The sequence below is a fragment of the Homalodisca vitripennis genome, chromosome 5 (genome assembly GCF_021130785.1).
Source record: "Homalodisca vitripennis isolate AUS2020 chromosome 5, UT_GWSS_2.1, whole genome shotgun sequence".
Taxonomy (NCBI): Eukaryota; Metazoa; Arthropoda; class Insecta; order Hemiptera; family Cicadellidae; genus Homalodisca; species Homalodisca vitripennis.
The window spans coordinates 74470243-74483998 of NC_060211.1; the positions used below are offsets into that span (position 1 = coordinate 74470243).

A 13756-nucleotide genomic window follows, 5' to 3' on the forward strand; every position below is an offset into this window, starting at 1 on the left:
CTATATCGACAACAATATGTTTGATGATAATGGAAACACGATAAAAACGAAAATATAGCAAAATAAATAAATTCTTAAATAAACTGAGCACAGTTGCATGATATTTTAGCATGTAAAATATTAACACACGTCGCTTAACTACACCAACACAAACCATATAATCTTTCAGTGACTTGGTGTGTAGACATTTATTATTCAAACAGTACTATACAACTCTTTAAAAATTGTGAATGTGTCATGTTCTAACCTATGGCGAGAAATATATTATCTCTAGAATTAAATTTGGGACAAAACTTCTTTCTACATAGCCAAGAATAAGTTCTATGATGATGAAAGTCCAACCACGAAACTTGGCTGAGCCTAATGACTCTGACACTTCAGTGGAAGTCTTCAGCATAGACTATACTCAGTAGGCTAACCCAATTTCCTTTCAGTATTCTGCCGGGAGGACGTATACATTATTTTCTGTACAGACCGTCTGTCCTATGCACATGCCGAGAATGATATTAGCTATAGAATTGAAATTGAAATCTCAGTGAAGCCTTATACGCGACATGTGGTGTAGCGTATTCTTGCCTTGTATGTAAAAGTTTGTTATATACATTGGCAACGCATCTACAATTTAGAAAATTTAAACCTTCTCTTTTATCTGTATAAAATCGAAACCGTATCGAGAAACAGTACACATTTTAAACTTAATCAATAGTTCAGTTTTAGTTTGCAAAAAGGAAACCTAAATTTAGCCGATTTTTTAGTTTTGATAAGTGTTTACTGTTTATTTAGAATGCTATTTTATATTAAATCTTATCAAATAAAAGTATGTAAAATAATAATGTCAGATAAACGCGTCAGTTAAAGTGCTGCTACTGCGCATCTTGCTTCGGGAAATGTACAAGCTATTTTATATACCAATATTAAATATGTCTTGTTCAAGTGTTAGATCAACAATGTTACTACTATATTATTTGAACTAATGGTTCCAATTCATTCATTAAAACTTTAAATTCCGAGTATTATCCCTTCGATACAGTTTTTGGATCCTCAAGAGAGTACTACAATAAAAAGAACAGTCGTGGGTGTAAAGTAATCCCTACTCACACAAACATGTAAACACCTAAAAATAGTATGTGTAATATCAGTTTTTCGGGCTTACAGGTATTATAGGGTTGGCTGCAAATGGACATCTATCCTAAAGCAATTCACGTGAGGAAATACGGGCCTTCACTTTCACATACATTTTGACTTGACTTACATAACGATTAACATATTTCGTAAATAATTATACATATTAACATAATTCATATAATCATTATGAAAAGTTTTGTCTGTACCACTTCTTACCATAATAGTGGCTTATATGGCATTCCAATACGAGGCTACTCCCTCTTGCTGGGCTCTTGTTGGGCTGATGAACGAAGTTCAGTTGTATTTGCCAAATTTATCGGAATTAGTAAAAATTATTGCCTTCTCGGCCACTGTCTACATGCTCTTCTTAACGATGTACATGTTCTTAATCAGGTTCATACATGTAATCTATATATAATAATGATCATGTCTACAATTCTGAACGATCCTAACGAATATTATTATAATCAATAAGTTCTTTGCTGGAACCAATTGGACTATAAGAGGAGAAGCCTCAGTGAAAACCGTATTTTCACGCCAATTCTAGAAGTCTACTGGTTGCATGAACTTTAAACAAACTTCATTTGGTAGTTTTATGTAATAATTATTTTTAACCGAAAATTGTGTCTTCACCAATAGAGTGGGCCTACTAAGGGGCTAAATATATTTCCAATAAAACTATTCTTGGCGTCCAATATGTCTAAAGCAGGATTTTAACCAATATCGTCACATATATTCTGTGAATAATTGCAATTGCCCTTTGCTCCAAGACAGCGTGTTACAAGGACAATATAATTTATTATAAATATTTTGTATGGTCTATGGTCTATGATATGATTTAAACCAAAATCGGCAAGACGATTCTATGAAAAAATGTATTCGAGAACAGAGCTCTAATTCCTTTGGAGCCAAGGAGAAAGAGTTCCAGGTACAATAAAATTTTTATACAAATATAACCCTTGGCTATTTAGCTGTCTATAAATTTGAACTAAAATTAGTAAGATTTCTTCGAATTAAATGCCAGTCCCGCTTAATTAATCAGATCATTTAAGGTTAAGAGGTTTGAGCTCAAAGGTCAGGAATGTTAATTTGTATTTTCCCAACTACTATGTTTCTCTTATAGATATATAGCTTTGGACCAGTAGTAACGTAAACGATTTCTGAAGAGGTTTATAAAAAAGAAAAGAGCGTAGAGCAAAAGTTCAAAACATTTTATCCAGCGCAAAATACATAAGCATTACTAATAGGATTTAATGAATTTCACTAACCAGTTATCAATATCAGTTTTAATTAATATTGTTTTTCGTTTATGTAGCTCCTAGCGGTTAAATAAGTTAGCTAAAAGGTAGCCAACCGGTCTGACATTCTAGGGCCTCTCACTCATGGAGGTCCCAGAAGTCGAGAACTTCCCGACAAAAGTTTCTCCAAATGCTTTAGTAGTTAAGAATTAGGTTAGCTAAGATGCCGAAAGTGCCAATAAATCTACCGCTCCTGGAGACTTAAAGGTTCTACAGAACGATATGTTTGCGAAATATTCTGAGGCATGGATCTACCTAGATAAGGAAACTCCTGGTTGTGAGAGCTCTCGTAGGCCGATATATTCTAGATGTTGTAAATAACCACAGCTCTGGAGAATACACGTTCTGGAAGCTCCCAGAGGCTTGGAGTTCTCATAGATTTGGAGACCTCAGATGCTCAGAGTTTGGTTCTAGAACCTAGGACCTACCTAAGTCTGGAGTTTCTATACAAAATTCCCCAATTTAGAATGTCTCACAGACAAGGAGGTATCAGGGAGTTGTCATGGTTGTTTATATCTATGTATATATACATATGCGGGAATAACTATGAAATTTTGTACATAGTTTTATCTTGTGCTCTAGAGGCGTACTACAGAAGGATGTTTCTCTCCGACCACAGGAAGCAGCCCCACTGATTTCTATAGTAATAAAACATACAGTGCTGCAAAAAATGCGTTGAAGTTACAACGTTCAATAATATACACTGTTTAACAAATTATATTGATCGGGGCAACAATGCAAAGTCAACCTTAGTGTAGAAAATAGTATTAATTCGAACCAGAAGTGATAATACATCTACAATGGCTAAAATTAGAGCCATCGAAAGTTGCTTTTACATCGCTTAATATTTAAAATTGTATGCAGACCCACTGGGTAACTAAAACTGCTGTAAGTTTAGAAAAGCCAAGCGTTTATCTGTATAGAATGCAATTTCTCTAGTAATTCCCAGAAGCCCATATCTGCTACGAGTAGAGCTCTCATAGACCAAATAATTCAAGAGATTGGAAGCTTCCAAAGACCCAGATCCAAACAAAACTCTCTAGAAGCATGTAACATTACTATAAGATAAAAATAGCTACTAAAGATTAGGTGAAGCCAGACTCCCCTCTAATTCGAAGAGGCTGCAGGTTTGACCCCTAGTAGTCCCTATACATGTATAATTAAAGGCTACAAGATGCTATATAAGAACCATTGTTATTTGGTTTTACTCCTAGTAGCAAGCAGGGAATGTAAGCCAAAGCCTTACAATTGTCAAATGCATCTTTAATGAGAAACTTCCAGTTGCTATAACAAAATAAAAGAAAGTCAAATATTCATTAGGACTATACAATTACTTCTAAAGAATAACGTAAACTGATTAATTGGCCGACTAATACGTAACCGACTGTACTCTCTGTAATAATATTATTTAATCAATGCTTACGAATGCGACGTATACTGAAGTTTGATTAATAGAACTTCCGCTTGATAATGTTGGTAACTTTAAATTCGAAGTTTTGTTTTGATCCTTGTAGTGTTTCAGGTGCTCTGTTTTATTGGAAAGATATTATAGAAATTCAAATTTATATATTCCCTATAATAATAATGTTAATATTATTATAATATAATTGTTGATATATTGATTAGACTATTAGACTAGTTACAAGATATTGTTAAAACTATTAGTTTTTCTAGTAATTATTTATTAATCGTTGGTATAAGTTATCTTAATCTATCTATCGATAAAGAGAACATGGGATTCCTTGAAGCGGGAGTCATCCCACTTGGATACGTCTAAAAAATACATTTTCATAATCAGACTGATAACCGGTGACTGAAGAGCGTAATGTCCACACTCGAGGTGATGTGACAGCTGCTGTATATATAACCGCAGTAAGATAGATGATCCATCACAGTCTACAGCATGTACCGGACAGCGACCATTGTAGCAGTCCAGCTGGTCGGCCTCCTCTATGCTGCGAGTATTAGGTAACCACTATTGGTATTTGATAAAAATTGTTTGTAACACAATATTAAAGCCTTTATATATTATCATATTTTATGCATTTCATGTAATTCTATATATCGGAACGATTCGGAATTGAAGCGTATTCTCTGTAGGTTTTAGTATGGCCTGTAAATTTAACTTAGAAACCTTATACTTCATTAAACGTTGTGTTCTAAATAAAATTAGTTATATTCAGTATTTAGAAATTGTGACGTACTTGCCTGCGTTTCCAAATGTAGTGCACAAGTTTTCAAGTAGGTAACACAATTTTCAGTGGAAGTGTAGAATGTGTGTTAGAAAGCCTGTTACACTTAATATTGGTAGTTTTAAAACTATATTCAGTTACATGAGAAAATACACTAATCAACTAACTTTGAACTAACTCACGAATATCATGAATTCATTTAAGTGGAAATTGAGTTTGAGAAATTCTAGTTAGATAGCAGAGTCCGTAAAATATTCTCTCCAATATTTAAAAATCTTAGTGACATTGACTATGGTTATAATATTTATTTGGGTCAGTGATTGTTTGATCAATATTACCGTAGAAAAACGGGGCACGGTGAATATGTAATAAAAGATATTCAAGTATTTATTGTAAAGTAAAAAATAAAAGTCTAAGGATTAGGTTACGAACAATATTTTTTTAACCTAAGAACTGCAGGATTGAAATAAAAACAAGTGCTAGGTGCTTATTGCCAATTTGAGTCCTGAAACGTCCTTGAAAGCTTCGAAAAATAAGATAACACTGAATATTCATGCCATTTTTATTTATAGAATAAATAAAATAAATAAATGGAAATATATAAGGGTGGAAACAAGTATACTCCAATGAAAAAGTTGAAAAAATTGTAATTAAAAAAACAAACTTATTAAGTGTAAGCCAGGGATGAAAATTAGTGTTAATTTTTGGAAGAGTTGGCTGTTACATACGCCTATACTGTGTTATTTGTTTATACTATACACATTTATTTATAACATTACTGGATTGATTTACGACGTAAAGGCCGTTTCCCCGTATTACTCTCCCAAATTCAGTGTTTAACTAGAGAGCTAATGCAGTTGTACCGTATGACGATAACACATGAGGGTGGTGACTTCTGAGGTCGTAGTAATAAATACTCGAATTGCAAAGTTTACTTATAAGTACATTTTAATTTGTGAACTTACAAGCAGCACTTTTAGGCTAGATGGTAATGGAAAAGTATGTAATGCCACGTTGCTGCCAATTAGAACATAAGAACTTAAAATGTATATCTTCTAGGTGGGCCTAAGATATCCAATGTTCTCTGAAATTATGCCTACGATGTTTTACTTTATAATACATTAAGATTTTACTTCCCATGTGTAGACTCAGAACCCGGGTGTCGGCGTCTTGGCACGAGACAATGGCGCTGTAGTCTAAGAAGGGTTATTTCTAGTTGGTGGTTACTAGAAGATGAGTAGAAGTTATGAAACTGGTAGCCATCTACTCAAATAATATGTGCCCAGTGAGCCGTGAGACACGTGGGACACGTAAACTCGCCTAAAACAAATTCGCGACGGTATTAGCCATTTAATGATACAAATTACTTATTATAACAACGTGGCCATAAGGACGACGCCACAACTTTTATCTATCTCAATCAGGCAAATAAAAGATCTTCAAGGGTACGTTACTTTAAAATTTACAACTTTACGTTACAATCATTTTTATACGTTTGGCATAAAAGGGCTAATTTAATAATACGAAAAGATAAATTTTACTTACGGACAAAGCGCGCGAGGTCTGCTCGGTCACATAGTTGGGCTGCTACAAAGGGTTAGATGAAAATATTCATACACGTGCCAATTAGGTAGTTACTCCACCCAATAATTTAGTTCCGTAACATTGGATAAAAATAATATTAAATTATACTGGCTGACTAGGTTGTGAATTTTACATTATATGAAAGTTAATTAACCAATTAACGGTACACAGTAGATCATCTTCTCCATATAAATTGCTTGAATCAGAGGATAAAATCAGTTTATTGAAAATAATCAGGAAAAAGGAAGAATCTAAAAAGGTTGTAATAATTATTTACATACCAAGTAACATTCAATATGTAATTTTTTCGTTTTAAATTTTCTCTGTTTATTTAAATTGGATTTTGTGAATATTTAATTCAGGTATAGTAGTATATGCTAATGTTACTGAGACACTTTGGCTGTATTTGCTTGAAAATTCCACATTATTAGTATTGTGACAAATGAAGTTACAGTATGTCTCATACAATTTCTTTATTGTTATAGTGACTCGAGTAATGATGATGTTCTAACAATAGGACTACAGAAAAATGCGTTAAATTTGGCACACCTAACAGGCCATTTAAAGGCCCTTAGCAAGAAAAGTGGAGAAATCAGTCTAAAGGATGTTCAAGATGTAAGTATATTACTACATAAATTAAAATATTTATTGTATTTACAGTCACAAGATTTAATCTAATTACTTTAAGATTAATTTAAATACTAATATACAGGCATTTAAACTAAACATTTTTGTAACAACTAACTTTGTTGTTTGCACATTCTTTACAATGTAGATTAAACTTTGCTTTTGTCAATGTTATAGCAAATATATCATACTCAGACAACGCATTGAAATTAAACAGAGACATTTAATTTTAATAATTACTACAAAATTCCTCACAGATTGGGACATTGGTAAACACTTATTTTTATAAACAAAACTATTTATAAGGTTTATATAAAATCACATTAATCCATAAGTAAAAAATGTATTTGGTAAACCAATGTTTTATCTGGTAGCATTTAATAAAATACTTACTATCCTAAACAATTTTATTCCATTGGTCATATTTTTGTGTGTTTCTGCACTCTTGAATACATGTTTAACTTTCTTTTTAGGTTGTAATAGGTGTTAGGTTGGAATAATAGTAAGATAAATTTGTATCTTAATATGAAATATATTTCGTTTTTGACTGTCAAACATTTGTGAATACATATTAAAATACTTTAAAAATCATTTCAATTTTGTTAAATTAAATAGTACATAAAATATTGAATCATTAATTTTTAGATTAAGTTAAGTATGCAAAGTTAGTGTGATGCTTGTGATGACTCTTTTATAAATTGAAAAAAGTAATAATACCTACGAAGTTGAGAAGGACGCAAATTTAATAATTATGTTTTCAGATGTACTACTACGGACCCATAACTGTTGGAACACCTCCCCAGAAAGAGCTGGTGGACTTTGACACCGGGTCTGCTGACTTGTGGGTGCCATCTAAACAAATATGCAAAAGTCAACCAAGTTATTGCAGTACGTACCAACTTATACAAGTAATAAGATTAGAACATTACGAGTAGGACTTTTTAATAGGCAAACTGTTGAAAAGTGGGAAATCTCAAAAGAATGTTAGAATTATAAAATAAGGAATATCATTTAGTTAGATTAGTATAATTAATTAATTAAATATAAGAAAAGACTCGTGTAATAATTTTAAAATAAATAAAATATGTAAAAATTAATTAGGAAACAGTTTTGTTTAATATTTTGTGTAACTTTACAGAGGTGCATAGAACGTATAACGACAAGAAAAGTAAAACATATAAGAAAAATGGGAAACCATTCAGTATCACTTATGGCAGTGGAGAAGTCTCGGGCTTCGTATCGCAGGATAATATTAAGGTGAGAATCATTATAGAATTTGGGATAGATATGCTTTTTTTTTCTTATGACATTCACCATTCTTACTTTCTCTCTTTGCATAATATATGGAAAAGTAATGTAATGATAAAAATAATGAAATTTAATTTTTAAGTTAAAATACGAATATTATTTTCATTTAGGCAGACCATGTTTTATAAATGTGCTAACAACACTTTAGTTTTTATTAGTTATCATACCAATGTAGGAAAAAAATTTTTTTGATTGGTTTGAGTTCAACAGAAAAATGAGAGGTATATATTTAATATGGTTATGGTTGAAGAACTTATGTGATTAAAGTTTCACCATTTACTTCAAACTATTTAATTTTTGTTTAATTTAGAAATACATTATAGATGTACAACAGTGTATTTACCTTAGAGATCTTCCAGAGATCCCTATATTTTGGATGTCTAAAAAAACTCTTGTTTACGTGAAGAAATTTGCTTGATTCAAGAACTATTTTTTTTAAAACAAGGATGAGTCAAAATCAGAAGTGTATTGAGCATGCCAATTTTTTTCTATCTTGTTAAACCAACGGAAACAAGAATTATATAGTGCTGATATATTATTTTTATTAATTAAAATGTTAAGTGATTAATACATCTTTCAAAAGTTAAAATATGCCTTCACTTTCTTAATACTATTATATGCTGTTACTTTTAGTAATAGGGAAGTAAAAGTTTAACATGTTGATAAGAAGGAATAAGGCCCAGACGATTTTCTGACACATGATTTCCTGTTACAGGTAGGAGGTCTGCCAGTGAAAGGTCAACTGTTTGGCGAGGCCACAGAAATAGACTCCAATACAGCCTCTGCCAAGTTTGACGGCTTGCTGGGGATGTCATTTACCTCACTCTCTAGCATTGGCACCGACCCTCCCTTCGTCAACATGGTCAAACAGAAGGTGGTAAAAAAACCAGTGTTTGCATTTTATCTCAACAAGTAAGAAAATTGAGCTTACAATTCTTAGCTGTATATTAAATTTAAATGTTGTTAAATAACCATTTTGTATAATTTTATTAAAATATTACATATTTTTTTTATATTTTAAATTAGTTACTCATATGTTGAAAAATAAAAAAACTTTCATACTTTTCATGTAGTTATGAGTTATAAGAATTAAATGAGTGAGTTAACCGAAATTTAGTTTAATAGTCATACCATATAACAACAATTAAGTAACATACATAAAATTTAAAAAAATGAAGCCTTTTGGCACTTTATTAAAACACAATATTAAACAGATTTCCATTATAGTTCATAAGAATTGGGTGTAAACTTCCGGGCAATAAACCACTTTTCTCTGAAAGCCCAACACATTTGAAATCAACACTAGAAAGACTATCTATCATCATTAGTATCTTTGAGATTACTGATATAGAATTTAGAACTATTAAGCATTTAATGATGTTTATTTTATTTATTAACGGAGGTTAATACTTGATACATGTATCTGGAATATATGCATCATTTGCAATTGAATTCTTGGAGCAGTTACCCATGAGATTTTTACAGCAACGTTTATTATGTGTATCACTCCAAAAAAATAAGAGTCAGATCTGAAAGCTCAGCCTCTGATAGTTGTGTAGTGTAAGAAAATTCATGTCTCCGGACGTCATCTTTGCAGTTTATGTCCACTGGATACTATTTTAGTCATTGGAACTTCTTGCTTATAGAAAATTTCATATAGCTGCTCATGATTTATGCTTACAAATTTTTTAAGAAACTTTCAGTACTGGAATATTTCATGAATTCAAGCAGTTCCAGGGCTCTGGAAGGTTATACCTATGGGGATAAGGTATAACCTCTGAGAGATTTCGTTTTTCGGATGGTCCGTATAACTGGAGGCATTATCACTATTTATGTTCTGCAACAAAAGTCCTGGAGTTTCTATCCTCTTGGAGAATTTTACCTGTGGTATCTACTGGATTCTGGTAGATTTATGTGTAAACATTTTCCCTTTATGCTCTATCAGTTGTGCAGAATCGTGTGGAAGCCAGTTTTGCCCTGTAGATTCGCCTCCTTGGCTCAAAGAATGTTGAACAATTTTCATGGATCAAAGCGAATTCGATAGAGTATTCTTACAGATTTTATAAAGATCCATGGGTGAAATAAATTATAGTACACTAGTTCACTACATTACATTAGTTTCATGTTCTTAATTACAGGGATGAGCCATCGTCAGACGCTAGCAAGAAGCAAAGTGCAGAGTTGGTTCTTGGAGGCGTGGACCCTAAACATTACACTGGGGATTTCGTCTTCGCTCCTGTCAAGGTACCGCTGTATTGGAACATCACCGTTGATGGGTAAGGAACATTTATTTGGTATGCTACTTATGTTTATTTTATTTAAAGCGAATAATTTAACGCTATAAAAACCTATAGAATAATAAAATTCTGAACGTGTTTTGGTAAATAGTAACATGTGAGCACAACAAAGAAATGAGCTGTAAGGAACAAACACATTTTTGTGTATTTAACATTGCATTGTTTGTGTTTTTCTGTATACCAGTAGGTACATATTAACAGTCTAAGTGAATTTAAAAACACCATAAACTCCATTTTTACGTTTAAAATGTTATTTATGAAGAATGGTTACTAAATCATTGTTGTTTGTATTACATGCAAGGTTAATACTATTTTTGAACTTAAGTGAATGTAAAAATCAATTTAATTTTTTCTACGGATAAATAATTTAATTTTTTTTGCGTGATAAATATTCCAGATCATACGGTTTCTTACAAAAATATACAACAATGGTTATACCATCCATTGTTAACATGAGTTAAAGTTGCAGTGGTAATATAAAATGGTGTCTTTTCTACATAATTTATTTATATTCAAGCTTGTTACAGTCGGTTCTATTTTGTGACTACTTTTATATGCTTTTGGCAGCAATTGCCGATGTTATTCATTGACTCATGTAGGTTAATGTAATAAATTTATAAGAAATATTGAAAATATTCTTAAATTTCAACAAAGTTATCCTAGTCTATACTTACAGCATGTATTTGAAAAAGAAGAAATTATTCGGAAGCTACCCCGCCATACCTGACACTGGCACCACCCTTATCTACGGGCCTCCCGACGCCATAAACCCCATCAACAAGGCAATTGGAGGCCAACCGGAACAAGGCATTTACGTGGTAACTATTCCATATTATAATTAAATAAAGCTGTGGCACTCTACTATGATAAAACTTTGAATTCACTGTAGTTAAACAAAGTTTTGGTTTCCTTAGATTATTATTTTGGTTAGGAGATTTTACAGGTGATTGTAATAATTATATTATTCCAGTTTGAATTCTCATGAATTAATTTTACCACTGATAGTGTAAGTTAAAATATTGTTACTTTTGAAGTGAATAATATTCCTGTATGTGAAACAAAATTCCAAACAGTATATGTATATCTTAAATTATATATATATATATATATATATATATATATATATATATATATATATATATATATATTAGTGCGTACAAGAAGTTTTTTAAATTTTGATAACCACAATTATTTATTAAAAGTTAATTATGATCCTAAAATATGATTTACGGAACTTTTACAATATGTTTACAAGTTAAATTATATTTCCAGGTCGACTGTTCTAAAATAGACTCCTTCCCTGATGTCTACGTGTCTATAAGCGGCCAGAAACTTGTTATGCATGGGCCCGACTACGTTATAAAGGTAATTGAATTAGGTTAACAATATAAAATTATTAGGAAATATATATTTTTGACTAACATAATTGTCAGTTGAGTGGATTAAGCTGTTTTGACATGCTTGTTGCTGCCTGTGTGCAACATACCCTTAAAGTTGTTGTGCTCGCTTATATGTTGACGCTTTCTTTGAAAACAGTACTATTGGAATAGTAATAAAATTTGAAAAACAGTGGAAATCTTTTAAAAGTGTTATAATTAGACTGTTTGTATGATATTTGACTGTAAACAATTTCAACAGGAGCCATTTTGTTAATATTCATGCAAAATACACAGTTCTTTTTAAGTTTTTCTGTTTTTGTCATAAGCTACGTACAAAGTTTTCTGTAGATTTTATAGTAATAAAGATAATAATTTTCTTATAACAAAATGAAAATGTCCTATACCATTGTGCGGTTTAAAATTCGATGACCTATGTTTATATTGTACTTTTCACTTTAAGTCATGAGTAATATCAGCTAAAGAAGTTGTGACTTTTCTGAACACCCTCCATATATACTAGGTATATAATCAATGTTTAACATGATATTTATGCAATGAAATGTGTGTTAAAATCGTTGAATACAATATAAAATTCGCAAATGAATATTGTGTTTTTTAAATTTTATATTTTAATAGATTTTTAAACGTAGTTTTTCAATATTGATAGTTGAGCTGTTGATTTTATTTGCAAAACAAAATTTTATATATATATATATATATATATGCATTAAATTGTATAAATGGCAATTGCCTTATTTAATTTCAATAAACATTGAATCGCAAAAAGTACTTGCTCCGCCGGGAGTCGAACCCGGATCTCTCACTTGCCGGGTGAATGTGCTACCATTACACCACAGAGCGCTTACTTTTTCAGATTCAATTATTTTATTATATATAATTATTATATATAATATATATATATATATATATAGTTTTGTGTTTTGTTATGTTATTATGTTATGTTATGTATTATATATATATATATATATATATATATATATATATATATATATATATATATATATATACGTATATATAATTATTTGAGAAAAAATAACCAATTTTGAATTAATACCAATTTCAAAATTAAATCAAATATCCTTAAATTTTATCATTCTGAATAGAGGTGGTAATTCGTTATTTTGTTAATTAAATATGTTTAGTAAATAGGTCATCGATAGTTAATTTACACTATGTCATTAATTGTAGCACATTGATGTATATTTCCATTTGATATAGCACGTACTTTATCAACTGTTATTTAATTGGTTAAGTTCTTACATTTTCTTATATCTTTCGGTATAATAGGTTTGAAAATAAATTATTTCAGTTAAAGGACAGTTCAGGATTGACATGCATCAGCAGTTTTGTACCTGCAAATTTGCCATTCTACATCCTGGGAGATCCATTCCTGCGCAAATACTACACTCAGTTTGACATGGGCAACAAACAGGTTGGCTTCGCTCTTGCCAAGTGATAAGTTATCAACTTGTCTTGTATATCTATTGTGTTTCACAATTAAACTAAATACATAATTAATAATTATAATATTCATTATTTACCCAAAATCTCTAGCACCCTGAAACCACGCATGTTGAATAGTACTGAGAAGTGATCACAACAGCTGAGGTTCGAGTTTCCATTTCGTACATTCATGCTCGTTGATTATATTACGTCAAAACTTACCTTCTCCAGCATTGAACGTTCAAAATAACAAACAGAAAAAAGAAATTTTCCGTTGAAAGTTTTTCTGTGTGCTTTATAAATAGCTGAAACTTTTCTCAGGGAAAGCCCTACATGAAGTTGTACTCAGCCTGTATATATGTCATGCTATGTAACCCATAAACGTAAATGGATGGTTCAAGTAATAATTCATTTTACTCACCTGTGAAAATAGTTTTTTTACATTTAGTTCGTAAGTTTTTGAATTAGAATTCAAAGACTGT

At 31.2% G+C, this 13756-nt stretch overlaps 1 protein-coding gene across 1 annotated transcript; it reads left to right on the forward strand.

Annotated features, from left to right (window-relative positions):
- The first annotated feature begins 4251 nt into the window (after positions 1–4251).
- LOC124362374 (lysosomal aspartic protease-like) lies at positions 4252–13355 on the forward strand. The gene is made up of 9 exons (XM_046816812.1): positions 4252–4391; positions 6685–6814; positions 7588–7714; positions 7965–8083; positions 8850–9046; positions 10273–10410; positions 11108–11249; positions 11704–11796; positions 13141–13355. The coding sequence occupies exons 1-9, from the start codon at positions 4327–4329 to the stop codon at positions 13285–13287; spliced, it is 1158 nt and encodes a 385-aa protein (XP_046672768.1). The 5' UTR covers positions 4252–4326; the 3' UTR covers positions 13288–13355.
- Positions 13356–13756: the final 401 nt, after the last annotated feature.

Bases quoted from the DNA above. Each gene is read 5' to 3' on its own strand.
- LOC124362374 (XM_046816812.1), top strand. From the start codon at position 4,327: ATGTACCGGACAGCGACCATTGTAGCAGTCCAGCTGGTCGGCCTCCTC. The intron at 6,815-7,587 runs GTAAGTATATTA...TTATGTTTTCAG, and splicing joins GTCTAAAGGATGTTCAAGAT to ATGTACTACTACGGACCCAT. The intron at 7,715-7,964 runs GTACGTACCAAC...GTAACTTTACAG, and splicing joins AAGTCAACCAAGTTATTGCA to AGGTGCATAGAACGTATAAC.